Here is a 27160-nt window from a genome sequence, read left to right as displayed (position 1 = left end):
ATCATTTTAATATATGCAAAGTTTTACAGAATGAACTACAATTAACTGATTCATATAGCTAGGGATGAGCAACTAAATAGTTAAAACTCCAGATTACATCAATTAATAGTACTCACTAAAATATTTTCTTTTTTACACAAATCTAATTAATAAAATTGAAATAATAAACATGTTTTTCATTTTATAATCCAAAATAAGACAATATATACATAATACATAATGGTGGAGTAGTGAAATTAGAGAAATGAGATTCTATGACTAGATCACTCATAGTCGGGATATGATGTTCCATAATAAAAAATTAGTTCCTAATTTTGTGGTTGGTCATTGTTTACCACACTTGCGAGACCATTTATCCGACTTAGACTGGCCGTTTGGCATGACCGTAAGTAATGGGTCTCTTTTCGATGTATTAGAACGTTCAACTACTATAGATTTTTATTGATCACTGACTAACCATCGTCGTCTATGATTATCAGGCGTGCCTGCGATTCCCATTATACAATCATATTCGTGTATGACCACTTTTACATTTCAAGTTCATTAGTAAAGATAAAAAGAAATAAATCCATATTTCAATTATGAATCCACTCACATAAGTATCTCATACCACGTATAAACTTGGTTGTCCCTACTGTACATCCTAGGATAGTATATTACTCTGAATGATATGACAGGCTGTCCCTTCAAGCATTCTCAAGCTTTTTAACAGTTCATAAAATAATTACATACATAGATATCATTTTTTTTCTTTAAAAAAAAATAAAACTTATCATTATAGAGTTGAGAATGGATATCTAGTTTTCTACCATGCAATACTGGTCTACCGACCTAAAATAAATAACAGTACACAACGCATAATTATAAATAAATATGCAAGTCACCTTGTGATAATAGAAAGTAAAATAACCCTAAATATCCATTCATGAATCCACACATAGTATTATCATGTAAAATGCAGACATCACCTCCTAGGTGTGATTCTTATATTTTACCATTTTATCATCCTTCTCTTTTTAAAATTTTTTTTTTTTACTTTTTCTCTTTCAAGCACTGTAATAACTTTTTGAAATTCATTAAATTAACATGAGTTCATTGAATATTAAATCATTTTTTTCAAAATTTAAAATTTATTTATATTATTTAAATTGAAAAATTATAAAAATTAGATCAAAACGGGGTCTAAATAGTGTATAGGACCAAACTGGCAGAAATAACTCAGTGAAATGCCAACTCATATATAATTTGTTATAAAACACAATTAAACACATCAACATAAGGGTCCTTGTGAGAATTTGAAATAACGTAAAAAATTCTATATTTTTGAAGCACATCATAAATTTTCGTTAAAATCTTAAATGCAATTTTTACAATATACATTTAGTAATAAGAATCATAAGTCCCTGCTAGTCTCTGTGCAATAGAATTAAAGAATATACACAAAAATCAAATTGGATCTGACATAGAGATAGTTGATTTTTTAATCAAACCTAGTGGTTTGGAGATCTCGACGACGTTATTTTTTTTCTCTTCTTTGACAGAGGACGGTTTGGGCTCAAAGTATATGAAATCTAAGATTAAAAAGTTCAAATCCCCATGTATTCTACGACTAATTTTTGATGAAATAATGAGAAAGAAAAGAGAAAAATAAAAATAAATGGGTGGGGTTTATAGAGCTTGACACTGCGAACGATTTTTCTTTCTTCATCAAGCGTCGACAACGACCCGATCGCGATAAGTCTGTGATCTATGTTAGTAAAAAACCATCATTTTCATTTAAAACATTTGACTAATTGTTAGATTGATTTAAAAGAAAATGAATAAAAACTTTTATTTAAATTTTTTTATATAAGTTGATGGGACGAAATCGATATTTCGAAGTTTTTTCGTTTGATTATAACTCGACCGTCCAAATTTTAAAAGTCACAAATGAATACTTCATTTTTTATAATTTTTTTGTAGATCAAATGGCTAAATCAAATTCTATAAATTCTCATTCTGACAAAAATTCACTTTTTCAATCCAATTTGACTCAAAAATCGAAATTGTTTCCATTTTTTTTATGATAATTCAAATTTTTAGACTCCAAAAATGATGAGTAAATACTTCATTTTCTATAACTTTTCGTTGTGGACCCAATGGCGTGATCCAACTTTAAAAATTCTTATTCTAGCAAAAATTCATTTTTTTAGTCTGGTGTGACAAAAAACTTGAGAATTTTACAATTTTTTCATTTGGACTCGCAATTGAGCGTGCTTATAGCCTAAAATATATTTTTCAACGATTTTAAATCTAATGGTAAAATTAGATTTCATTAAAAATAATAAAAAAAATATCTCAAAAGTTTTACCTTAAGTTCCATTTTTAGACTTTTCTCAAAATTTCACTATTTATTTTTTCTCGAGATACGAATAAAAAACTTGGGGTATTATATTTTGTTATTCCAAATTTATGCAAAAACCATCATGTTTGATGTGTTTAATTGTGTTTTATAATAAATTATACTTGAGTGGGATATTTCATCGGATTATTTCCACTAGTTTGGTCTTGTTCACTACTTGGACCTCGTTTTGATTCAATTTTTATAATTGTTCAATTTAAATGATATAAGTAAATTTTAAAGTTTGAAAAAATATTTTAATATTTAATGAACTCGTGTTGAACTGATGAATATTGAAAAATAAGTTTTTGGTTTAAAAAGACAAAAGTAAAAAATATAATAAAAAGAAAAAATGGACAAAATGATAAAATGTTAAATCACACTCGAGGGTTAATGTCTACATTTTACATTCTGATGCTATGTGTGGGTTGCTGAATGAATTTTCAGGGTTGATTTATTTTTTATTGTCACGAGGTAACTTGCATGTTTATTTACAATTATGCACTGTGTACTTTTATTTATTTTAGGCCAATTAGCCACCGTTGTATAGTAGAAAACTAAATATCTATTCTCAACTCTGTAATGTTAATTTCTTATTTATTTTCAAAGAATAGAAATGATATGTATATGTAGCTATTTTGTGATTTGTTAAAGAGCTTGTGAATGTGTAACACCCCGTGTTTTTAACTTGTATCTCGAGGAGATCAGATAGTATTTATTCAAAGAATATTCTAAAAAGATAACTTTGAGTAAAGTACCTAGATTATGCTATGTTCATTTTTGTTGAAAATCGACTTCGCTATTAATTTCAAAATGATCAAAATATATACTTTAGCCTGTAAGCAAGTTTGAATTCTAGTTCTAGTGAAAAAGTTAATAAATCCTCGAATTTCGCGTTAAGTGGGATCCAAAATAGTAAATTTTCGTTAGAGTGAGAGTCAAGAAAATCTGATGACACCATTAGGTTCACAATGAAAAATTATTCGAAACGGTATACTCGTTTGTCATTTTTCGAGTCCGAATAGTTAAGTTACGGTCGAAACATAGGAAATAAATTACAAGTATGCCATCAACTTTTTATAAAAGAAAGTAAACTTTCTTTTATTCTCACTTGTTTCCATTCTCTCTAAAGAAACCAAACCTCAGCCATTTTCTCAACCTAGGATTTCTTCTCTTCACCTCAAGATTCATTGAGAAGGAAGGACCATTGAACCTCGACGAAGAAGACAAAGTTGTCGGCTACGACGAGAGCCACAACCTCACCCTCTTTGTTAGCCCATTCACGTCCGTTTCCTCACCTTCCATCATAAATCAACGAGTAGCTTAGGGTATCGTCATACTCAGAGCTTCACCTTGTTAGTGGAGGCTTGTCTTCTAGGGTAGAAGTGGAAGAGAGTGCCGTTGTCGAAGGAGTTTCAAACCCTCATCCTCTTTGTATCAAACTCAGCTCAACACCAACTTTGATCCTTGTACGAGTTCATCGCTTTCGAAGTCCACAAACAAGTAGGGCACTTTCAATTCCTATTGGTAACTTTAGATTTTCAAAATATGCATTTAGGTTATTTTAACAAAACTTATTGTTTGTTTTGAATCGTAGAAATCTTTGTTTGAATTGAAATTCATGTTAAAAATAAGGATTTGATGTGTTTAATCTATGTTTTAAACGTTGAATTCGTGTGTGGGTTGAAGGGTTTGAGGAACGAAACAAAGATCCAAAGACGGAATCGAAAAACCCAAAAATCACGAGTGAGGTTCAGGCTGTAGGCGAGAAGGGTCGATGCCACCGGCACCTGCCGAAGGCATTCTGTCGGTCCCACCGACGAAACCAAGAAGCCACCGAAAATTTTATTCTGTCGGCAGATGCCGTCAGTCCCACCGACACCTGCCGATGAGTATTCTGTTGGTTCCACCGACAGAACTATGTTTCTGCCACTGACAGAAGCAGTTCTTTTAAGAACTGTGTTCTGACTCTTGGCTGGACTTCCCCATTACCTATACACTATTTCTCACCCTCTTTAATTTTTACTTTCCATTTACTTTAAGTTTTTTAATGAAGTTAAGGTTTTACCCCCCCCCCCATTTCGAAACAATGGGAATGGTTTCGACATCTGAATCTCAAAGGATCAAAATCCAAATTTTGGTTTCAAGAATAAAATGTATTTTTCGACATTTTCGGCAAGTTTTCAAAATATAATAACTTTCGCAAAACTTTGAATTAGATTACAAAAACTATATGGTGTCGAATCTCATGATCGAGACTTTCATTCCGAAAAACCCGTTTTCAATTTCGAGAACTTTGAAAAATTGAGTTTCCGACACTTAGCCAAATTTTCACCAGCTTTATCTGTTTTTAACAGCTTTGGTCCCTTGCATCGTCGGGACCTTATTTTTTTTATAAACTTTAAAGGTTTTCAACAGAAAATCAAAAGAATGACTTTGAAAGATTGGAAATGGATGGTTGATTGGAAAAGATGAAAAGTGAGAATGTCGAGAGAATGGAAAAAGGGAATGAACGGTAAAATGTCAAAATCACACCCGAGGGGTGATGTCTGCATTTTACATTGTATGTTGTGTGTAGGTTGGTGAAAGGATATCCAGGTTATTAATGAAAGGGTTGTATGTTATTTTCGATTATGTTAGCGCATGCGCTGAGTACTGTTGTTTATTTTTAGGCCGGGTGGCCACGGTTGCATGGTAGGAACTAGATATTCATTCTCAATCCTGTTCTATTAATTTCTCTCTTATTTTAAATGAAAAACTATATGTATACGTAGCTATTTTGTGAGCTGTTAAAGGGTCTGTGAATGCCTAAAAGGATAGTGCGTCACATCATCCGTAGGGGTGCACTATCCTGGGATGTACGGTAGGGACTACCAAGCTTATACGTGGTATGGGATGCGTATGAGAGTGGAGTCACAACTGAAATCTGGATCCATTCCTTTCTTATCTTTACTAGTGAATGTGTATTGTAAAGGTGGTCGTATACGAGTGGAGTGTCATTTGGGAGTCACATGTACGCCTGATAGGCATAGACGAAGATGATTAGTCAGTGATCACTAACAATCTAGTAGTAGTCGAACGTTCTGACACATCGAAAAGAGACCAATTGTTTATGGTCACATCAAACGGCCAGCCTGAGCTGGATAAATGGTCACTCGTGTGGTAAGTGTAGCGACCGGCCACAAAATCAGGAACTAAAAGCCAGGTTTATGTTGTAACATCATGTCCCGATTGGGAGCGATCCAGTCGTGAATCCCAATACTCAACTTCCATTACTCCACCATTTGTATTATGTATCTGTTGTTATATTTCGAATTATAAATTGAAAAGCATGTCTATTATTTCAATATTGTCAACTGTATTTGCATAAATGAAAAATGTATAATGAGTATGGATGATTGATGCTATGTGTTATTTTTAAACTATTTAGTTGCTCATCCCTGGCTATATGTACCAGTTAATCGTAGATTTAATTGTAAAATTTACATGTTTTGAAATAATGTAGTATGATTATTCGCTCACGTTAGGTGAGGTTATTAGTATAAATTATTTGTGGACCTACTGGGAAACCATTGTTACTCACCCTTTCCTTCCATTTTTTTTTAATTGCAGAGCCTGTGCCTGGGGAAGCAAGTGTTGAGCCATCCGCTGAGGAGCATCTGGTTAGTCAAATCGACTACCAGTGTTCCTTACCCGGTGAGCGTCATGATTACTTCTACTAGGAGTCTGTTCGTCCTAGGAGGTGTACATAGTATTTTGGGGCCGAGTGCTAGGCCAATGTTAGAGTGAGGAAAATTATGTAATCCTATATAACTCTATCTCTTTTTGCGTAACTCTGACCTTACTTCTTTTGTTGTTCATAAAATCTATCATCTTCCGTTTCTTAGTCATTGTGGATTTGATGCCTTATACAAGATTGTTTGGAGTTGTTTATCAGGTTTGAGTTCCGTGAAACGCTAACACAAACAGAGGAGACCATGCCAAAATTTCGAAGTGCACTCTAGTGCCTCGAGGCAGCCTTGGGATTTGTGTTAGCGTTTGGCGGGGCGTCACAGAATGCCTGAAGGGATAATCTATCATATCATTCGGAGTGACACACTATCATGGTATGTACGGTAGGAACAACCAAGCTCATACATGGTATGGGACACGTATAAGAATGAAGTCACAACTGAAATCCATATTTATTCCTTTCTATATTTTTTAGTGAACTTATATTGTAAAAGTAGTCATACACGAATGGGGATGTATAATGGGAATCATATGCACGCTTGATAGGTATAGACAAAAATGATTAGTCATTGATCACTAATAATCTATAGTAGTCGAATGTTCTAACACATCGAAAAGAGATTCATTACTTATGGTCACATCAAATGATTAACCTAAGCCAGATAAATGGTCTGGTAAATGTGTTAATGTAATGATCGGCCACAAAATAAGGAACTAATACTTTATTATTGAAACATCATGTCCCTATTGAGAGTGAGCCAATCGTAGAATTTCAATTCTTTAATCTACCACTCCACCATTGTGTATTATGTATATGTTGCCCTATTTTGGATTATAAAATAAAAAAGTATGTTTTCAGTTTTGATTTTATGAATTAAATTCGTGTTAAAAGAAAATGTTATAATAAGTACTGTTAACAGATTTAATATAAATTTTTAACTGTTTAGTTACTCATCCCTGGCTATATGTACTAGTTAATCGTAGTTCATTCTGTAACACTTGCATGTATTGAAGTGATTCAGAATGCTTACTTATTCACGCTAGGATAAGGTTATTGGTAGGAATTATTTGCTTTCCTATTAGGTAACCATTGTTAGTCACCCTTTCCTTCTCCATTTTTTTAGTTTCAGATCTGATACTTAGCGAGGCAGGTGTAGAGCACGACTGAGGATTATCTGGTAAGTCAGATAGACAACTATAATCCTTTTCATGGTAAGTACTGGGCTATACCCTAGCAGCGTCAGTTTGTCCAAGTAGTATTATAAAGTTTGGGTTGAGTGTTAAGATTTTTGTTAAGTGAGGAGTTTCTATATAATCTTGTATATTAATTTTTTCTTCTATGCTCTGATTTATTGTACACTATTAGATGTATATATAGGCATCCGCTATTATTTTATTTTTGTGTATATATACGGGATATCATGTGTATGGCTTATCAGATGTTTGAGTGCCTTGGAATGCTAACCTAAATAGAGGAAATCATGTCAAAATTTCTAGGAGCCACCTAGTGCTTCGAAATTTGACATTGGGATTTTTGTTAGTGTTTCGAGGGCGTCATAGATGATATCAAACATATCATTAGATCCATATGGGATACGCTATGTTTCAAAGAATTGACTGATACAATAGAGAGCAAAATAATATTAGGAATCCGATATCCGAGCCCACTAATAGTTTCATATTAGGATTATGAGTTTTTCTATGCCTAGAAGTTTGTAAAGCCTCCTAAACCTAGGATAAGATTCTAGGTTCATTCTGTTAGTAATGGAAATGGTGTCCATTACTATGTTCTAGGTTACGGTAGCAATTCATAGTTATGTAAAAGTGATTTTGGTTTTATTTTGATAAGTGCTTTGTTGTGGATAAACATAAGCTAGATGAGTGGACAAAGCAAAGGCTGAGAGAGAGGCTGAACCGTAATAGAGACAATATAGGTTCTAGATCAGACTACTGACCCGATAACACAGCTAATGTCATTCATGGGACAGATGGTTGAGTCTCAGGCCAAATTCAGATAAGAGAGGATTAAGTCACATGCTAGGATAGCCGAGGAGGTGATTGAGTTGAGAAAGTACCATATTTCTTCACAAGGGGAAAATACTATTCCACCCCAAGTCCCACCATAAGGATCACGCCCATAAGTTGTGCCTTTGAGGAATGAGAGAATTCTCCAGCGCAAAGGATAGGCAGATTTGAAGATATAGTTGTAGAATTTCCAACAATTACATCCCTTAAGATTTGGGGTTTCTTCTTATCTGATTGAGGTCGAGGAGTGGATTTTGAAAACCCGAGAGATTCCAAATACCATGTAGCACCCGAGAGATCAGTGGATAATAGTGGCGACATTTCAGTTAGATGGGGATGCCAATCATTGGTGGTGTTCCGAGAGGAATGTTTAGGAAATGGACCGTTCGAGTGGGCCGACTTGGATAGGATGTTTTTTGATAGATTTATATTCGAGATGATTCGAGATATTAAGAACCAAGAGTTTTCAGGGTTGGTGCAAGGCAGCCTATTAGTTACCGACTATGAGTTGAAGTTCACCCGATTTTCGTGATATGTGACTGAGCTTATTCCGATAGATCTACACAAGACCTACATATTTTTCAGAGGATTACAACCCTACCTAAGGGCTAAGATGTCAGTGATAGAAACCACTAGTTATAGAGACACGGTGAGTTGAGATCAAAGGACTGAGTGAGAGGAGATGGAGTTGCAAACTTCGAAGGGGTTGACCAGTCGACCATAAGCTTCTTTTCCTCCCAGATCTGATCTGACAAAGAGGACGATGTATTCAAGGTTGAGTGACTCTAGGTCAACATATCTATAGTACCAAGTTCCTCTACCACCGAATTATAACTCAACCGGGGCTCTAATAATACCATCAGGGCCAAGGGAACCAACAAGGAAGGTTCAAAGACCGCAGGTTCCAATTTACCAACTGCCTATTTCATAAAAACCTACGAATACAAGATTATCGACGTGTTACGAGTGTGCTCAGGTGGGACATATCAGGAGAGAATGCCCTCTATCACAGTCACTAACAAGAGTTATGACCTAGGAGGAGGTACATGTTCCTGATGAAGTTTTAGAAGGTATGATTTTAATTTATAATGCTAAAATTCTAGTTTTGTTCGATACTGATTCCTCTAGATCATACATTTCTACTAAGATTGCATGGTTACTAAAACTAGAAATTATTGATATAGGCCAACTAATGAAATTAACCACACGATTGGGAGACCATCAGGTAGAACTAAAAATTATTGATATAGCCCAAGTAATGAAACTAACCTGTAAAACCTCGAGTTTTCGATTTGTTTCTCGAGGAAAATAAATAATGAAATTTTAAAAAATTCTGAAAGTGAAACTTAGGGGTAAGACTTTAGGATGTTTCTGATCATTTTTAATAGAATCTGACCTCACCATTGGAATCAAAATGATCGAAAAACATATTTTAGCCTATAAGCACGCTTAAATACGAGTCCAAACAGAAAAGTTGCAAAATCCTCGATTATCGAGTCGGATAAGACTAAAATAATGACTTTTTACTAGAGATAGAATCATTAATATTTGATTATACAATTGGGTTCGTAACAAAAAATTATTGAACATGGACTACTTAGTTGTCATTTTTAGAATCAGAGAGTCGAATTATCGTCAAAAATGAAAACAAAGTCAATTTTAGGGTCCCATTAGGCCAAAAATGTAAATTTTTGTTAGAGATAGAATTTATATAATTTGATCACACCATTAGATCCAGAATGAAAATTAGATAAGATAGAGTATTCATTCATCATTTTTGGAGTCCAGATGGTCAAGTTATTTTCAAACGAAACAGTAGGTAAAATACTGATTTCGTCTCAAAAATTTATATAAATAAAATTTTAAAATTTTTCACTATTCATCTTTGTTAAAAACAACCCAACAACCAATCAATGGATTTTTTTTTTAATTATTTTTTGCCAAAATTTAAACTCAGATCCGTCGCGACCGGACTATCATTGACTTTTGTCGTAGAAGGAAAAAAGGTTCGTAGTCTCGACATCTACAAAACCCACCCAACTTCTTCTCATTTTCTCTTCTCTTTCGCCTCGTATCATCAAAAATCAGTTGTATATATATACGAGATTTTCATAACTCGACCTCGAATTTCATCTGTTTTGGGGTCAAACCATCCTCTGTTACAGAAGGAAGAAAGAAAGACGACATCGAGATCTTCGAAACCATGGGGTCAGATTAAAAAATCAATCACCTCAAAATTTGATTTGTTTCAATTTTCGTGCTAATCGTCTCGATTTCTGTGCATGCACTTCGATCATCTTGCACAGAGATTGTAAGGACTCTCAATCTCGATTGATAACCATAGATTTATGAAAATTGCATTTAGGATTTTATCTAAAATTTGTTATATTTTTTCAAAATATAGAATTCTTTTTCGTTATTTCAAATTCACGTCAGAACTTTTATATTTGATATGTTTAATTGTATTTTATAACAAATTATACGTGGGTAGGATATTTGTAACACCCCGAATTTTTAATTCGTATCTCGAGGAAAAAAATAGTGGAATTTTAAGAAAATCTTGAAAGTAGGACTTAGGGTAAAACTGTAGGACCTTATTCTGATCATTTTTAATGGAATCTGACCTCACCATTAGATTCAAAATGATCGAAAAACATAGTTTAGCCTGTAAGCATGCTCAAATGCGAGTCCGAATATAAAAGTTGCAAAATCCTCGATTACCGGGTCGGACCAGGCTAAAATAGTGACTTTTTGTTAGAAAAATAATTTTTAAAATTCGATTATACCATTGGGTTCATAACGAAAAATTATTCAACATGGACTATTTATTTGTCAAATTTGGAGACCAGAAAGTTGAATTATCGTCAAAAACGAAAACGACATCAAGTTTATGAGTCACCTCAGGCCAAAAATGTAAAATTTTGATAGAGATATAATTTGTAGAAATTGACTATACCATTAGATCCGGAACGAAAAATTAGATGAAATGGAGTATTCATTTGTCAGTTTTGGATTCCGGATGATCAAGTTATTATCGATCAAAACAATAGGCGAAATACCGATTTCGTCCTAACTTTTATAAAAAAAAAAAAAAAAAAAAAATTTAATTTTTTATATAACTCATCTTCCCCAACTCGTCCTTACAGCATAATAAACGAAAAAATAAAAAAATAAAAAAAAAATTGTTTTTCCTCCGATTCTTCCACCTCAGATCTTTCACAAACGGCTCGCCGTCGACGATCGACGCAGAAGGGAGAAACGTCCGTCGTCTCATTCTCTACATAACCCACTTAAATTCCTTCCGTTTTCTCGTCTTTTTCACCCCGTATAATCAAAAATCAGCCGTATTTTTATACGGAGATTTTCGTAACTTCGACCTTGATTTTCATCGATTTCGGGGTCAAATTGTCTTTCGCCGTAGAAGGGAGAAGAGACGAGCACATCGAGATCTTCAAAACCACCGGGCCGGTTTCGAAAATCAGCCGCTTCGAAGTTCGGTCCATCTCAATTTCCGTACCGTTCGCATCGATTTTCGCGCACGTGCTTCAATTCCGTCGCCTAGTGATTGTAAGGAACTCTCAATTTCTATTAGTAATCATAGATTGTGAAAATTGTATTTAGGATTTTATTGGAAAAATTTGGATGTATTTCCGAAATATAGAATTCTTTGTTTATTTCAAATTCACGCCAGAAATTGCATGTTTGATATGTTTAATTGTATTTTTAACAAATTATACGTGGGTAGAGTATTATAACGGGTTATTTCCATAAATTGGGTCTTGTGCACTGTTTGGACCCCGTTTTGATATAAAAATTGTATTCTTTTTCAATATTATTGATAGAAATAAATTCTATAGTTGGAAAATGTGATTTAATATTCAATGAACTCATTTTGAGTTGATGAATATCAGAAAATGGATATTTTATTGAAGAGATTGAAAACTGTAAAAATTGGAAAAAAAAGGGAAAAAGGGTATGAAACGGTAAAATGTCAGAGTCACACCCGAGGGGTGATGTCTGCATTTTACGTTGTTGTGTTGTGTGTAGGTTGGTGAACAGATATCCAGGGATAATATTATTGGTTGCATGTTTATTTCCTTTCTGTTAGCGCGAGGCGCTGTTTACGTTTCCGTTATGTTATTTATGTTAGGCCAGGTGGCCACACTTGCATGGTAGGAAACTGGATATCTATTCTCAACCTTGTATTTGTTAATTTCTCTTTTATTTTCAAATGAAAATAATATACATATGTAACTATTTTGTGAGCTGTTAAAGAGTTTGTGAATGCCTGAAGGGATAGTGCGTCATATCATCCGGAGTGGTGTACTATCCTGGGATGTACGGTAGGGACCACCAAACTCATACGTGGTATGGGACGCGTATGAGAATGGAGTCACAACTGGAATCCGGGTTTATTCCTCTCTATCTTTACCAGTGAACTTGTAATGTAAAGGTGGTCGTATACGAATGGTTTGTATATTTGGGAATCACATGTACGCCTGATAGGCATAGACGAAGATGATTGGTCAGTGATCACTAACAATCTATAGTAGTCGAACGTTCTGACACATCGAAAAGAGACCCATTGCTTACGGTCACGTCAAACGGCCAGCCTGAGCCGGATAAATGGTCAACCAAACGTGGTAAGGGCAGCGACCGGCCACAAAATCAGGAACTAAAAGCCAGAAAGGAATTGTAACATCATGTCCCGACTGGGAGCGATCTAGTCGTGAATCCCAACACTCTAATTCCAATACTCCACCATTGTGTATTATGTATCTGTTGTTTATTTTGATATATAAAATGAAATGCATGTTTATTATTTCCATTTGATCAATTAGATTTGTATAAAAAGAGAATGTTATAGTGAGTACTGCTGATCGATGTAATGTGAGTTTTAAAATGTTTAGTTGCTCATCCCTGGCTATATATACCAGTTAATTGTAGGTTTCTTCTGTAAAATTTTATTTATTTTAAAATGATTCAGTATGTTTATTCGTTCATGTTAGGAGAGGTTATTGGCAGAAATTGTTGCTTCCTTACTGGGTAACCATTGTTACTCACCCTTTCATTCTCCATTTTTTTTTTAGTTTCAGATCTGAAGCTTGGCGAAACAAGTGTAGAACAAGAGCGAGGATCATCTGGTTGGTCAGATAGACAACCAGAGTCCGTCACCTGGTAAGTATTAGGGCTATACCCCCTAGTGGTGTCAGTTTCTCCAGGTAGTCTTATGGATTCTGTCTTGAGTGTTAGGAATTATGTTAGAGTGAGGAATTTTGTATAATCCTGTATATAATTTTTCTTCTTCCGCACTCTGATCTATCGGACATTATTAGACGTATATAGGCTTCCGCTAGTATTATATTTTGTTTGTTATATGCAGGATTGTATGTCGTTTATCAGGTGCAGGTTGAATCGCCTTGGAATGCTAACATAAACAAAGGAGACCATGCCGAAATTTCGAGGTGCCACTTAGTACCTCGAGATCTGACATGGGGATTTGTGTTAGCGTCAGCGCGGGGCGCCACAATATTTCACCCGGTTATTTCTGTCAGTTGGGTCCTATGCACCGCTTGGACCCCATTTTGATATAAGTTTTGTATTTTTTCAATGTTATTGATAAAAATGAATTTCATAGTTGAAAAATGATTTAATATTCAATGAACTCATATTGAGTTAATGAATACCAGAAAGTGGATTTTTTGTTTGAGAGATTGAAAATTGTAGAAATCGAAAAAAGAAAAAAAGAATATGAAACGATAAAATGTCAGAGTCACACTCGAGGGGTGATGTTTGCATTTTACATTGTTGTATTGTGTGCAGGTTGGTGAACGGACATCTAGAGATAATGTTACTGGTTGCATGTTTATTTACTTTCTATTAGCGCGAGGCGCTGTTTACTTTTCATAAAAAAAATAGCCAAAGGATACACGAGAGTTTCAAAACTTCGACTTTATATTTCATCTACTTCGAACCCAAATCGTCCTCCAACAAAAGAGAAAAAAGATGACGACATCGAGATCTTCAAATTCACCTAGCCTGATTCAAAAATCAACCGCCTCGACGTTCAATCTTCCTCGATTTTCATGTCGATCATCTCGATTTTTGTGCACGTACTTCAATTCTACCGCATAGATATTGGTAGGGACTCTCAATTTCTATTAGTAACCGTAGATTGTGAAAATTGCATTTAGAATTTTGAAGAAAATTTGTTATGTCTTTCAAAAACATATAATTCTTTTCGTTATTTCAAATTCACATCAAAACCTTCATATTTGATATGTTTAATTGTGTTTCATAACAAATTATACGAGGGAATGACGTTTCACTGGGTTATTTCTACCAGTTTGGTCTTGTGCACTGTTCGAATCCCATTTTGATCCAAATTTTTTAATTTTTTAATTTAATTGATAAAAAATGAATTTTAAAGTTTAAAAATTACTTTAACATTCAATGAACTCATATTGAGTTGATGAATATCGAAAAATAAATATTGTGTAAGAAAGACTGAAAACTACAAAAATCAGAAAATAAAAAAAGGGTATGAAACAGTAAAATATCAGTTACACCTAAGAGGTGATGTCTGCATTTTACATTGTGATACTATGTGTGGGTTGATGAATAGAAATCCAAGATTAATTTACTTTCTATTGTCACGAGGTGACGTATATGTTTATTTACTTTTTGTTAGCGCGAGGTGCTAATTTACTTTTTTGTACTGTTATTTATTTTAAGCTACATGGTCATAGTTGCATGGTAGGAAACTGGATATCCATTCTCAATTCTACACTGCTAATTTCTTATTTGTTTTGAAAGAAAATTTCTAATTTGTTTTCAAAGAAAAGAAATGATATGTATATGTAGCTATTTTGTGAAATGTTAAAGAATTTGTGAATGCCTGAAGGGATAGCTATTATATCATTTAGAATGATTGACTATCTTAGGAAATAAGATAGGAACAACTAAACTCATACGTGGTATGGGACGTGTATGACAGTGGAGTCACAACTAGAATCTGGATTTATTCCTTTCTATCTTTTTTAGTGAACTTATACTGTAAAAGTGGTCTTACACAAATGAAAATGTATAATGAATCACATGCACACTTGATAGGTATAAACGAATATGATTTGTCAATGAGTACTAACAATCTATAGTATTCGAACGTTCTGACACATCGAAAAGAAACCCATTACTTACGATCAGCCACAAAATCAGGAATTAATACTTTATTATGGAACATCATATCCTGATTGGGTGCGATCCAATCATGAATCCCAACTCTCTAATTCTACTACTCCACCATTGCATATTATGTATCTGTTGTTTTATTTTGGAATATAAAATGAAATGCATGTTTAATATTTTCATTTGATCAATTAGATTTGTATAAAAAGAAAATATTATAGTGAGCACTGTTGATTGATGTAATGTGAGTATTAAAATATTTAGTTGCTCATTCTTAGTTATATGTACAAGCTAATCGTAGTTTATTTTGTAAAACTTTGCATATGTTAAAATGATTTAGTTTGTTTATTCATTCATGTTAGGAGAGATTATTGACAGGAATTATTTACTTTCTTACTGTGTAACCATTGTTACTCACTCTTTCTTTCTTCATTTTTTTAATTTTAAATTCGAAACTTGGCGAGGCAGGTGTAGGATACGAATGAGAATTATCTGGTGGGTCAGATAAACGACCAGAGTCCGTTACTTGGTAAGTATTAGGGATATACCCCATAGTGGTGTCAGTTCATCCAGGAAGATTATAGATTTTGGCAAAGTGTTTGGACTTTTGTTAGAGTGAGGATTTTTTGTATAATCTTGTATTTTATTTATCTTTCTACACTCTGATATATCGTACATTATTAAATGTATATAAGCTTCCGCTAGTATTATATTTTGTATAAATATATACAAGATATAATGTATATTATTTATCAAGTGAAGTAAGTATTTAGTGCCATGGAATGCTAACATAAATATAAGAAACCATGTTAAAATTTTAAGTTACCACCTAGTACCTCGAGATTTGATATGGGACTTTGTGTTAGTGTTTCGAGGATGCCAAATTGGTCAATGACTAGTCTGAACCGGATAAAAGGTTCCAAAATTGTGGTATGTCAATCGACTAAAAATTAGAATTTTACGATGGGATTCCATATCCAATTTGAAATTTGGAATATCAAATTACCATGCCAAGGCAGTTGTATCGACATGTTCCTCTACTTTCTGATTGACTACATTGTTAGGTTCTTATTATGTATCTTTTCTTTATTTTGTAATGTTGATAGATGTTTTCTATTTGAAAATTATATATGTTACTTTAAATGATATATTGAAATCAATTACAACTGTTTACTGAGTATGCTTAGATATTTATCGTATGACATTTATCCTACAAAGTAACATTTTCCTACTATTCACCCCATATTTCCCCTTCAGATGCTACAACTTTTGGAGAGTCTGCCTACGAGGAATCATTCGAGGAGGTTCCTGTAGAGGATTATGTCATGGATCTGTAACCTTCGTTAGCTTGAGGATTATTTTAGTAGTTTAGCAAGTGTGTGAAAATTTCAAATTGTGAGACATGATGTAAATTCTGAGAAGTTATGTTTCGAAGATGGTTTTGATGTTAAGGATTGTTATAAATTATATTTAACTGTTTAGCTTCTACTACTTTGATTTGAAATTATACGGTCTATATTCCACTACATATGTTTCATTTTGTAGTATTATTGTCTATGATTGTTCTGCTAGGTTGTGTGTATATTTATCTCACACCTCAAAACTTTGACTGATGAATCCTCAGGATTCATGTTATGTAACACCCCGGATTTTCAACTCATATCTCGAGGAAAGTAAATGGTGAGATTTGGAGGAAAATATCGAATGAGAGACTTAGAGTAAAATACTCAAATATTACTATGATTAATTTCAAGGAAAACTGACTTTGCCATTAGTTTCAGAACGATCGTAATATATACATTAGCCTGTAAGCAAGTTCGAATTCGAGTTCGAGGGAAAAAGTTAACAAATCCTCGAATTTCGAGTTAAGTGGGACCCAAAATAGTGGAATTTCGTTAGAGCGATAATCAAAAATATTTGATGACACCATTAGGTCCGTAGTGAAAAATTATTCGAAGTGGCGTACTCGTTTGTCATTTTTCGAGTCCGAATAATCGAGTTATCGCAAAAATTATAATCCATGAAGGGAAATTACAAATTTACCCTCAAGTCTATTATTTAAAGGAAAGTGGAGTTTCTTTTATTTCATTTCTCTTCTCCTCCAAAGGACCAAACGACAGCCACTTCTCCACCCTAGGGTTTCGACCCATTGCCATCAAGTTTGTGCTCGAACGAAGCCAAGTTGAACCTCGACGAAGAAGGCAAAGTTGTCGGTCACGACGAGGGCTACAACTTCACCACCTTTGGTTGTTCATTCTCGTTCGTTTTCTCCATCCTCCATCAAAATCAGTCGGGTAGCTCGAGTAAACCTCAACACATTCCATCCGAGGGCTTCATCGAGTTAAGAGCTAGGTCTATACTTCATTATAAAGGAGAAGGAGAATGTCATTGTCGGATACCTTGCAAACCCTCGCTCGTTTCGCATCCAAGTCAGCCCAACCTCAACTCTCTAGCCATCCAACCTTGATTTGTAGTGCTAGCTTGTATCCTAGGCGTCCACAACCAAGTAAGGGACTTCCAATTCTTATTAGTAACTTTAGATTTCCAAAATATGCATTTAGGTTATTTTAACAAAACTTATTGTTTGTTTTGAATCGTAGAAATCTTTGTTTGAATTGAAATTCATGTTAGAAATAAGGATTTGATGTGTTTAATCTATGTTTTAAATGTTGAATTCGTGGGTGGATTGAGGGATTTGAAGAATAGAACAAAGATCCAAAGAAGGGATCAAAAAACTCAAAAACCGCGTGTGAGGTTCAGGCTGTAGGCGGGAAGGGTCGGTGCCACCAGGCTCAAGAAAACAAAATATTTCCTTTTGAAATTCATTGTAGAATCCATCATTTTTCCTCTTGGTTCACTTGGAGACGTAAAAAAATTTCAAATCAATCATAGACGATGCTCGTGACTTCTGAGTCTTTGTTTGGTTTAAGTTGGGTATTGAACTTGATTATTCGGATTTCAAATGTTTCGGCTCGAACCGCCTTTTAACTTTTCAACTTTATGGAGATTTTCTTCTATTTTTCTTTGTTGCTCTAACTTTTGCATAGATTGCCCTTTCGGATTTTCAAACTAGCGAATATGCTCTAGCTTTTGCCTAGATCGCATTTTCAGGGTTTCAATCTAGCGAGTTTTCTTTTCTTTTTCCTTTACTCTGATTGTTGCCAAGACCGTCCTATCGGATTTTCAACCTTGCGAGCTTTCCTTAACTTTTGCCTATGTCGCCTTTTTTAGGTTTTCAACTTAGCAGGCTTTTTATCTTATTTTTTTATTTTCCTTCCCTTCTGAAGTTTTGGAATTACTGTCTGATCATGCTTTACTACCTTCCTTAACTTTTTCGCACGGTACTTAGGAAGACTTTTATGGGTAGGCTTAGGACTAAGCATAAAAAGAAAGGAAATTTGAGGCTCAAAAACCCAAATGCCCCTTGTGTATCATTTCCTTTTAAATGGTTTTATTTTTCCTTGAATTTTCTTCCCTATTTTGGGAGATATTTTTTTTTCTTTTGAATTTTTTTTTCTTTTTAGATTTTTTCTTTTTCGGGGAATCTATTTTTTTATTTTGATGTGGTCGGGCCTGAAGTAACTTCTCAAGTTGCTTACGTACCCTAGAATTTTGGGATTAGACCAAGACGTAGTTCGAATTCTTCCCTCCCTTAGGTTAGGTGATCGGGCTGAGAAATAAAAAGGCATAATTTTTTTTTTTGAAAAGGCTGCAAAGAGGTTGAGAAAGGATATATTGAACTGGGTAATAGGAGAATTGATTCGGCCAAAAATGACCTCCTTAAATGTAATACCATTTGATTTGGTCAAGGTTGGTTGGTTCTAGTAATTAGATTCAATCATGATCTTGAAGTCTGACAGCTTTTCCTGGTAATATTTCCTTGGTGATGAATGGACCACCCCAATTTGGTTTGAACTTCCCTCTAGGGTCAAAAATAAGTACTCGATTCTTTGAAATCTGATGGTTTTCAAAGTAGTGTTTCCTTGCTAATAGATGAATCTCTCCAATTAAGTTCAGACTTCCTCCTATGGTCAAGGAGGGGTGGTCAATTTTCTTTGAAGTTTGATGATTAAATCCTTAACTTGTAAGTGGTGAACTTTGACTTTCGCGCGGGTGACTCTTCTTCAATAAGTTTGCACGTGGTACAAAACTCTAAGTTATTTTTCTGCAATCAAGTTTAGCTCTTCATACCCAATGATGAACCTAATCTGTTTCTAGCAATTGATTTTCCATCAAGACCTTGAGATATGGGACTTCTATTTCAACTGGTAAGACTACTTCCATATGAAAAACTAGGGGTGTCAATGAATAGTCGAAATCCGAATTCGAATTCAAAAAATCGGATATTATCCGAAATTTTCAGATTTCAGATTTGGATTCAGATGTCATTTGAAAATTCAAATGCGTTTCGGATACGAATTCGGATATCGCGATATCCGATTCGATAATATCCGCTCCGATATAATATATATATCATGTATTTATGTTTTACAACAAAATTTTTACATATGTATATATGGTGATGCGTATTCGTGTTATACAACGAAATGTTATCTTTTAAACTTTATCTTCTCTAACCAGAGAATACAAGACAAACCAGTGATGGATTCGGAATGATGAATTTCAATCGAACTTCGCAACACTCTCTTCTCCTGCCGGCGAGCATCAGGTACCTCTCTTTCTCTCTATCTCTCTCTCGCTCTCTTTCCGATCTGATTCGAACCAGTCGTGATTTTTTAGGAGGAAATCTGAGGGTTTGGAGTTTCGATTGTGCGAACTCCACAGGTACATATTCACTCACACACACACACACACTCTCTCTCTCTCTCTCTTTCTCTCTCTCTCTCTCTGAACCAGTAGGAGTAATTTTTCGGGGTTTTCGACTGTGCGAACTCTGACAGATCGAAGACGATGGTATTTTGCAGGATTTTTTTTCGAATCGGATATTATCGGTGTATCCGATATATTTTTCAGATTCGAATTCGAATGTTTGTTAGGGATATCCGATCGGATTCGAATTCGAATTCGGATAGTATTGTTTTTGTTCGGATTCGAATTCAGATATAGTAGTATCCAATCGGATACATATCCGTTGACAGGCCTATGAAAAATTGTATTGAAGTATGATACACCTAAAGTGTGAATGATAGCTTCTCTGACCAATTCCGGTACGATTGGCACATTTTCACGATGATTGTTTTGAGATTCTTATTGGCTGCTTCAACCTTTCCATTAATCTGAGGACGGTAGAAAGATGATATCGAATCTTAAACTTTGAACATAGAGTAATAATCTCGACTTTAAAATGTGACCCGTTATCAAATATCAATTCCAATGGTACCCTGTATTGACTTATAATAGATGCAGTGAGGACAACATTGATATGCTTTATCGATATTTTCATCTCATCGAGCGAGTATCTTTTCTGTGTTGAACAACACCCAAGCTTGCACCTACCCTATCCTCATCAGACCACGCGAACAAGTCTTTTGAAATTTCTGAGTAAATTCATTGCCCTTCACATTTCTCAAGGGATTAGATGGTTTCTATTTGAATCTCTTAAGGAATTATTTTCTATTCCGAGGTCAATGACCTTTGCTTTCTCAATTAAAAGTCGAGCCCAACCCTTATCTTCTTGTTCAAGAGAGAAATCTATCCTTGAAGTTAATCTGTTAATGCGTTCGAGGTATTCAAAAATTTCCTTTATCCAATCAAATTCATATGGAACGACAAATACCTATATAGACTCAATAAACTAACTCGGCTCAACAAGGAAGGAGTAGACTCGATCTAAAGAAAACATGACATTGATGGATTAATAAAAAAAAGTAGATTCAGACTAACCCACATGACTCATGAAAACTCAAGACAAGTACCCACAACGGGCTTGATTACGGACTGCAGACTCGAAATATTGCTTTCAACCGGTAGGACTGAGGCACTATGATCTTTAAGGAACAACTGGGCAATGTTGAAAAATTTTGAAGCCATTTTTGACTATTGACTTGATATTGACGTTTGCTCTAACTGACCGGATTTACAACCCTAACTAGATGATGGACTGATTGAGCTTAGGTACAATGATAACCTTGTAACCCTATCAAATGTGGATTATCAATTTCAGTGTTACCCCCTTGATAACATTTTAAATGAGCCCTGAGATTTTATTGAATTTTGTGCACCAATCCATTAAACAACTCATTGCAATGATTATTTTTAAAAATAAAAATGATTCTTTTGAATTATTGAAAATCATTGACAAATAATATTTTCATTGAATAACAACTTTCAACAAATTTGATTTAAACTATTTTTTTTTTTTGCAAATCATTTTTTCATTTTTCTAGAAAAATATATTTTAATAATTTTCTAAGGTCAATGCAAAAATAGATTTTTTGTAAGTCATTTTCTATGAAAGAATAAATCATTTTGTAAATTATTTGTCCCTTATTTTCTTTTTGAAAAACATTTTCTGAAAAACATTTTTCTTTTGTTCTTATAGAAAACATTTTCTGCAAAACATTTTTTCTAGAGAATACTTCTTTTGGAAAACACTTCTTCTAAAAAATACTTTCCTTTTGTAAACCATTTTTTTCTTAGAAAATGGGTCAGAACCCGAATTTAGAAAAGAATTTGATTTCCATTTTGATCTAAATGGCCTGACCCATTATGATTGTTGGATCGAGATGGACCGGGTCCTTATGAATTACTGCAACAAATGGATTCGTTATTGGGTCGGTGCACCCATTTTATTCAAGTAAAAAAAAACTTTAATCCTTGAGGACAACCATACATTTTGATCTCATCATCCACATCATTCACATACATTCATCATTCACAAGGTCTCATTCAATAAACAACTTGGGAACACTCATGATAAGTTCGGGTCGTGACCTATAGAGGAGGTTTCTAGACTCTAAGCTTACTATGTGCAATACATTTTTATTTGGCCACCCTTGCCCAAGTACACCTATATACCTCTCGAGTGAACTCCATCAGACGGTACGTGGTGACTTGGTTTAATATACCGTATAGGTGATAATCTAAAACTCCAAGTCACTTCTCTAAAGTCAAAAATAGCCAGTTTGATCCCCAGTTGAGAGGTGGCTCACGACACTGAGTAAGGGCCCACTAAAATACCTATCATCTAAAATAGATGTAGTCTATCCCCCTCGTACAGTAGGGTACAGCGGGGCAGGATCTCGCTTAGGCACCGATTTTGACCAAGAAGTGCAATTGATGTACTTGGATTATCTTTGATATACCTATGGGTACTTTAGTTTGAAGTAAATAAGAACGAAATTTATCTAAAGCGAAAATCACAGCAAGAAGCTCTTTTTCAGTTGTGGAATAGTTCAGTTGTCCATTATTGAGCGTCCTAGAGGCATAGTAGATAGCATATGGCTTCTTGTCTATTCTTTGTCCCAACACAACCCCAATAGCGTAATCTGAGGCGTCACACATCAATTCAAAAGGTAAGGACCAATTAGGTGAAAACATAATTGGAGCAATAATCAATAACTCCTTCAACTTATCAAAAACCTTCTTGCACTCCTCATCAAACTCAAAGGGAGTGTTCTTTTGGAGCAACCGGCACAAGGGCCTTGATGCTTTGGAAAAATCCTTGATAAATCTCCTGTAAAATCCTGCATGACCAAGAAATGACTGAACCTCTCTCACACAAGTGGGAGAGGGTAAGTAACGCACAAGATCTACCTTAGATTTATCAACCTCAATCCCCCTAGTAGATATAATATGTCCTAAAACAATCCCTTAAGTCACCATGAAGTGACACTTTTCCCAATTCAGAACCCAATTCAGAACCAAGTTAGTTTCAACACAACGTTTTAAAATAAGTTCCAAATTTCCTAAGCATGCATCAAAATCTCTACCAAAGATACTAAAATCATCCATAAACACCTCAATGATATTCTCAATGTATTCAGAAAAAATGGAAAGCATACAACGTTAAAACGTACCTAGTGCATTGCACAATCCAAATGGCATACGTTTATAGGCATAAGTGCCAAAAGGGCAAGTGAAGGTGGTCTTCTCTTGATCCTCTTGGGCTATAAAGATCTGGTTGTACCCACTATATCCATCCAAAAAGCAATAAAAAGGGTAACCAACTAACCTCTCAAGCATCTGATTGATGAAGGGTAGAGGGAAATGGTCCTTCCTTGTTGACGCATTGAGCTTCCTATAATCTATGCAAACTCGATAACCAGTCACAACTCGTTGAAGTACCAGCTCATTCTCCTCATTCTTTACTACAGTAACTCCAGACTTCTTTAGCACAACTTGAACAGAGACACCCACTTGCTATATGAAATAGGATAAATAACACCACAATCAAGTAATTTTATTATCTCATCTTGCACTACCTTCATCATGGATGGATGTAGGCATTTCTGGGCTTCTCTGGTGGGTTTGGCACCATCTTTCAATAAGATTCTATGGACGCACATGGTTAGGCTGATTCCCTTGATATCTGGCAAAGTCCAACCAATGGCGGTCTCGTACTTCTTAAGAATGTCCACAAGCTTCTTCTCTTGTTCTTCTTCCAACTTCGAGGATATAATAACAGGCAACGTCTCTTTATCCCCCCAAAACACATACTTCAAGTGATCTGGCAAAACCTTAAGCTCAAGTATAGGGGCCTGTATCACTGAAGGTAACATCTTGTTAGTAGAAATAGGAAGGGACAAAAGAGGAATAGACCTTAGTAAAATGGGTTGGGACTCAAGGGAGGCCACGGTTCTGATCACAATGGGCTCTTCAACCTTCTCCAACTCAACTTTAGAAATGGAATCTCTATTCTTAGTATAACCAACTCCTTGAGAAAGTGTTACTTTCAACTCATCCTCTTCCATTGCTTCCATAAACCTCTGCGCAAATGAATCAATAATATCAATAGAAAAACAGGGTTTAATGTCAGTCGATGGATACCTCATAGCTTCAAAGATGTTGAAGCGTATAATTTCATTATCAAATTCCATGGTCAATGTTCCTCCATAAACATCGATCTTTGTTCTTACAGTCCTCATGAATGGGTGCCCTAAAAGTAATGGAGTGGAATTTAGGGGCGTCTCTTCCATATCAAGGACATAGAAGTCAGCAGGAAAAATGAGTTGATTTACCTGCACAAAAACATCATCAACATATCCTTTAGAATACTTGTTAGATCGATCAACCAATTGAATAACAACATTATCACTTTTAAGTTTACCCAGATCTAAAGAAGCATAAAGACTATAAGGCATCACATTAATTGAAGCTCTTAAGTCTAACATGACATTATCAAATTTATTGGTACCAATCACACAAGGAATAGAAAAACTCCTTGGATCCTTAAGCTTTGGTGGCAATTTCCTTTGAATGACAGCAGAGACTGTCTTATTCATCTTTATTACCTCTTTCTCACGAGTTTGCCTCCTTGTAGTGCAAAGCTCTTTCAGAAATTTGGCATATTTTGGCACTTGCTTCAAACACTCAATCAAAGGCATGTTGACTTGTACCTTCTTAAAAATTTCCAAGATGGCTTGATTAGATTCATCCTTCTTGGTTTTGGCAAACCTACTAGGAAAAGGCACACGAGCAAAAGGATTAGAATCGAAAGAATTTTTAGGGTTTTGCTCATTACCTCCAGGTTTTAAAGCAGTCTCATATGATGAAGAACCAATCACCTCTATCTTTGATGTGGCAGGATCTTTCTCTTTGTCATTTTCCTCATTGTAGGTCACTTGGGCCTTCTTTAGGATTTTGGGAACATCCACAAGGGTCTTACCACTCCTTGTGGTAATAGCTTTAGCTTGTTCGATATTTGGGTTAGGAACAATGTTGCTAGGCAATTTTTTGCTCTCGGTTATCTTTCCCATGAAGTGTACCACTTGTCCCAACTATTTTTTCAACTCTACAATGTCTTTAGTGTGAGCCTACTGACCTGTAATAAGAGCTTAAGTAGTAGTAGTTAAATTATGTTGCCCTTGAGCAAGGGACTTAAAAATCTCATCATAATTAGGAGTAGTAGAATTTGTAGGCACATGAGGATTAGATACAAGGTTTTGAGGTACCTGAGGTGAGACAAAGTTTTGAGGTACCTGAGGTCTCATCAGAAAACCTGGAGGTCGTGGAAACACTTGCCCTTGTCCTTGAGGGTTCTGAATATTATCATTGTTGGCTCAACGTAAATTGGGGTGATCTTTAAGTCCAGGGTTATATGTGTTAGAGAAAGGGATGTACCTTTGTCCGCCTTTATTACCTTGGAACCCAATAGCGTTAAGAGACTCCTATCCACCATTATTGATCAGTTGGGGACATTGGTCAGTTGGATGCCCTTGAGTGCAGCACATACCACAGATTTGAGCAACTTGTTGTACTTGTGCTCCATTCACGTTCAATACCTGAGACAGAAGAGTAGACATTTTATTAAGTTTTTCCTCAAGAGTTGAGTTAGAAGATACCTCATTCACCCCACGAGTGGAGTTTAACACTCCCTCATATTGTTGATAATTAAGAGCACGATAAGCGAGCAACTCCTTAGTAATTTCAGGTGTCTTATCCACAAAAGAACCTCCAACAGTAGCATCTAACAATTGACATTCAAAAGGGAGGAGTCCCTCATAAAAGTAAGTAAGTAGATTTCCTTCCTTCATCCCATGTGAAGGACATGATGCAACTAAGCTCTTGAATCTCTCATAGTAGGCATAAAATGCCTCATCCTTCCTTTGCTCAATTCTAGTTATTTGCTTTCTCAAGATAGTAATCCTTGAGGCGGGGAAGTACTTAGTCAGAAACTCAGTCATCAACTTCTCCCATGTGTTGATATAGCCTGAAGGTAGATCAAACAACTAAGTCTTTGCCCTATCTTCAAGTGAGAAAGGAAATGACTTCAGCTTCAAAATGTTGAGATCCGCATTCTATGGGCACATACTTGAAAATACAAATTGAAACTCCTTGAGATGCTTATGAGGATCTTCATTAGTAAGCCCATGGAATTTGGGCAAATGGTGTAAAAACTCACTCTTCAGTTCAAACTCAGCTACTTTGTCGATTGCTGGTTCTGGATAAGTAATACAAGTTGGCGCGGTTCCCCCATCAGTTGAAGAAGACATTTTTCTAATGGTTTCAGCCATTGGAAATTCTTCTTCTTCACTTTCTTCTTTTAAATCAGGTATGTTTTCTTCCTCGTCTGACAAGGGATAGGAAGAGTTATCTGACTCTTCTGAATCTTCCCTCTCCTCTTGGTGAGGTAGGGGTTGATGTGCAACTTCTTTTAGCAAGGCCAAGAGTTTTGCAAATTCTTGAGTCTTTCTTCTAACTGCGGACATTCATGGACCTGAACCCAAAAGTAAAGACAACAATATATAAGTTAGAGTTGAAAGAATAATAATAAATTTCCCTTCCTAAAAACATCACAACGTGATCGCCGTAGTGATAAGAAAGATTCATGCTAAAATTTTAATAAGTGTAACATAAGATATATTACATGCAAGCTTAACAAGTAAAATAGAATATTAACAAGTTAAATGACACCAAAACATAGGGATTTTGCAATCCCCGGTAACGGCCATTTGATAGACCATATTTTTAGTAATCAATAAATCCTGTAGAAGATTGTAGTAAAGTGATTTGTAAGGTATCGTTATTGGCCGGGGATTCCGGGTACTCCTATTCTAAAGAGTCATAATAAATTTTAGTTAGTTTAATTAACAATTTGGAAACAAACATATTACACAATTTTAAGGGAGTTTCAATTGTGGCGATTCGGATTTAAAAAAATAATAATAATAAAAATAAAAATTAAAGAAATAAATATTTACAATTGATCATCTT

General features: G+C 35.0%; 1 protein-coding gene and 1 long non-coding RNA gene across 2 annotated transcripts; one reads left to right on the top strand and one right to left on the bottom strand.

The window, feature by feature from the left end:
• The first annotated feature begins 11385 nt into the window (after nt 1-11385).
• LOC147400418 (uncharacterized) lies at nt 11386-13513 on the top strand. The gene is made up of 2 exons (XR_015179000.1): nt 11386-11704; nt 13228-13513. It is a non-coding gene; the product is annotated as an uncharacterized LOC147400418 (long non-coding RNA).
• Nucleotides 13514-21028: 7515 nt separating this feature from the next.
• Nucleotides 21029-25203, bottom strand: LOC147400417 (uncharacterized). Its single transcript, XM_086444585.1, has 5 exons — nt 23710-25203; nt 23460-23647; nt 23305-23417; nt 22649-22971; nt 21029-21115 (listed from the first exon to the last, which is right to left on the bottom strand). Exons 1-5 carry the CDS (start codon nt 25201-25203, stop codon nt 21029-21031), a joined length of 2205 nt encoding a protein of 734 aa, XP_086300711.1.
• Nucleotides 25204-27160: the final 1957 nt, after the last annotated feature.

This window comes from Akebia trifoliata, chromosome 6 (genome assembly GCF_017979445.1).
Source record: "Akebia trifoliata isolate Shusen 1 chromosome 6, ASM1797944v1, whole genome shotgun sequence".
Lineage (NCBI taxonomy): Eukaryota > Viridiplantae > Streptophyta > Magnoliopsida > Ranunculales > Lardizabalaceae > Akebia > Akebia trifoliata.
Note: the sequence above shows the minus strand (reverse complement) of the source record. Positions and strands in the feature narration are given on the sequence as shown.

Coding starts and splice junctions, on each gene's coding strand:
- LOC147400417 (XM_086444585.1), bottom strand. CDS start 25,203: ATGGGAAAGATAACCGAGAGCAAAAAATTGCCTAGCAACATTGTTCCT. Junction 23,418..23,459: donor ATCAATCAGATGCTTGAGAG/GTTAGTTGGTTA, acceptor GGATGGATATAG/TGGGTACAACCAGATCTTTA. Junction 21,116..22,648: donor CTGAAAAAGAGCTTCTTGCT/GTGATTTTCGCT, acceptor TGTTTTCTTTAG/ATCGAGTCTACTCCTTCCTT.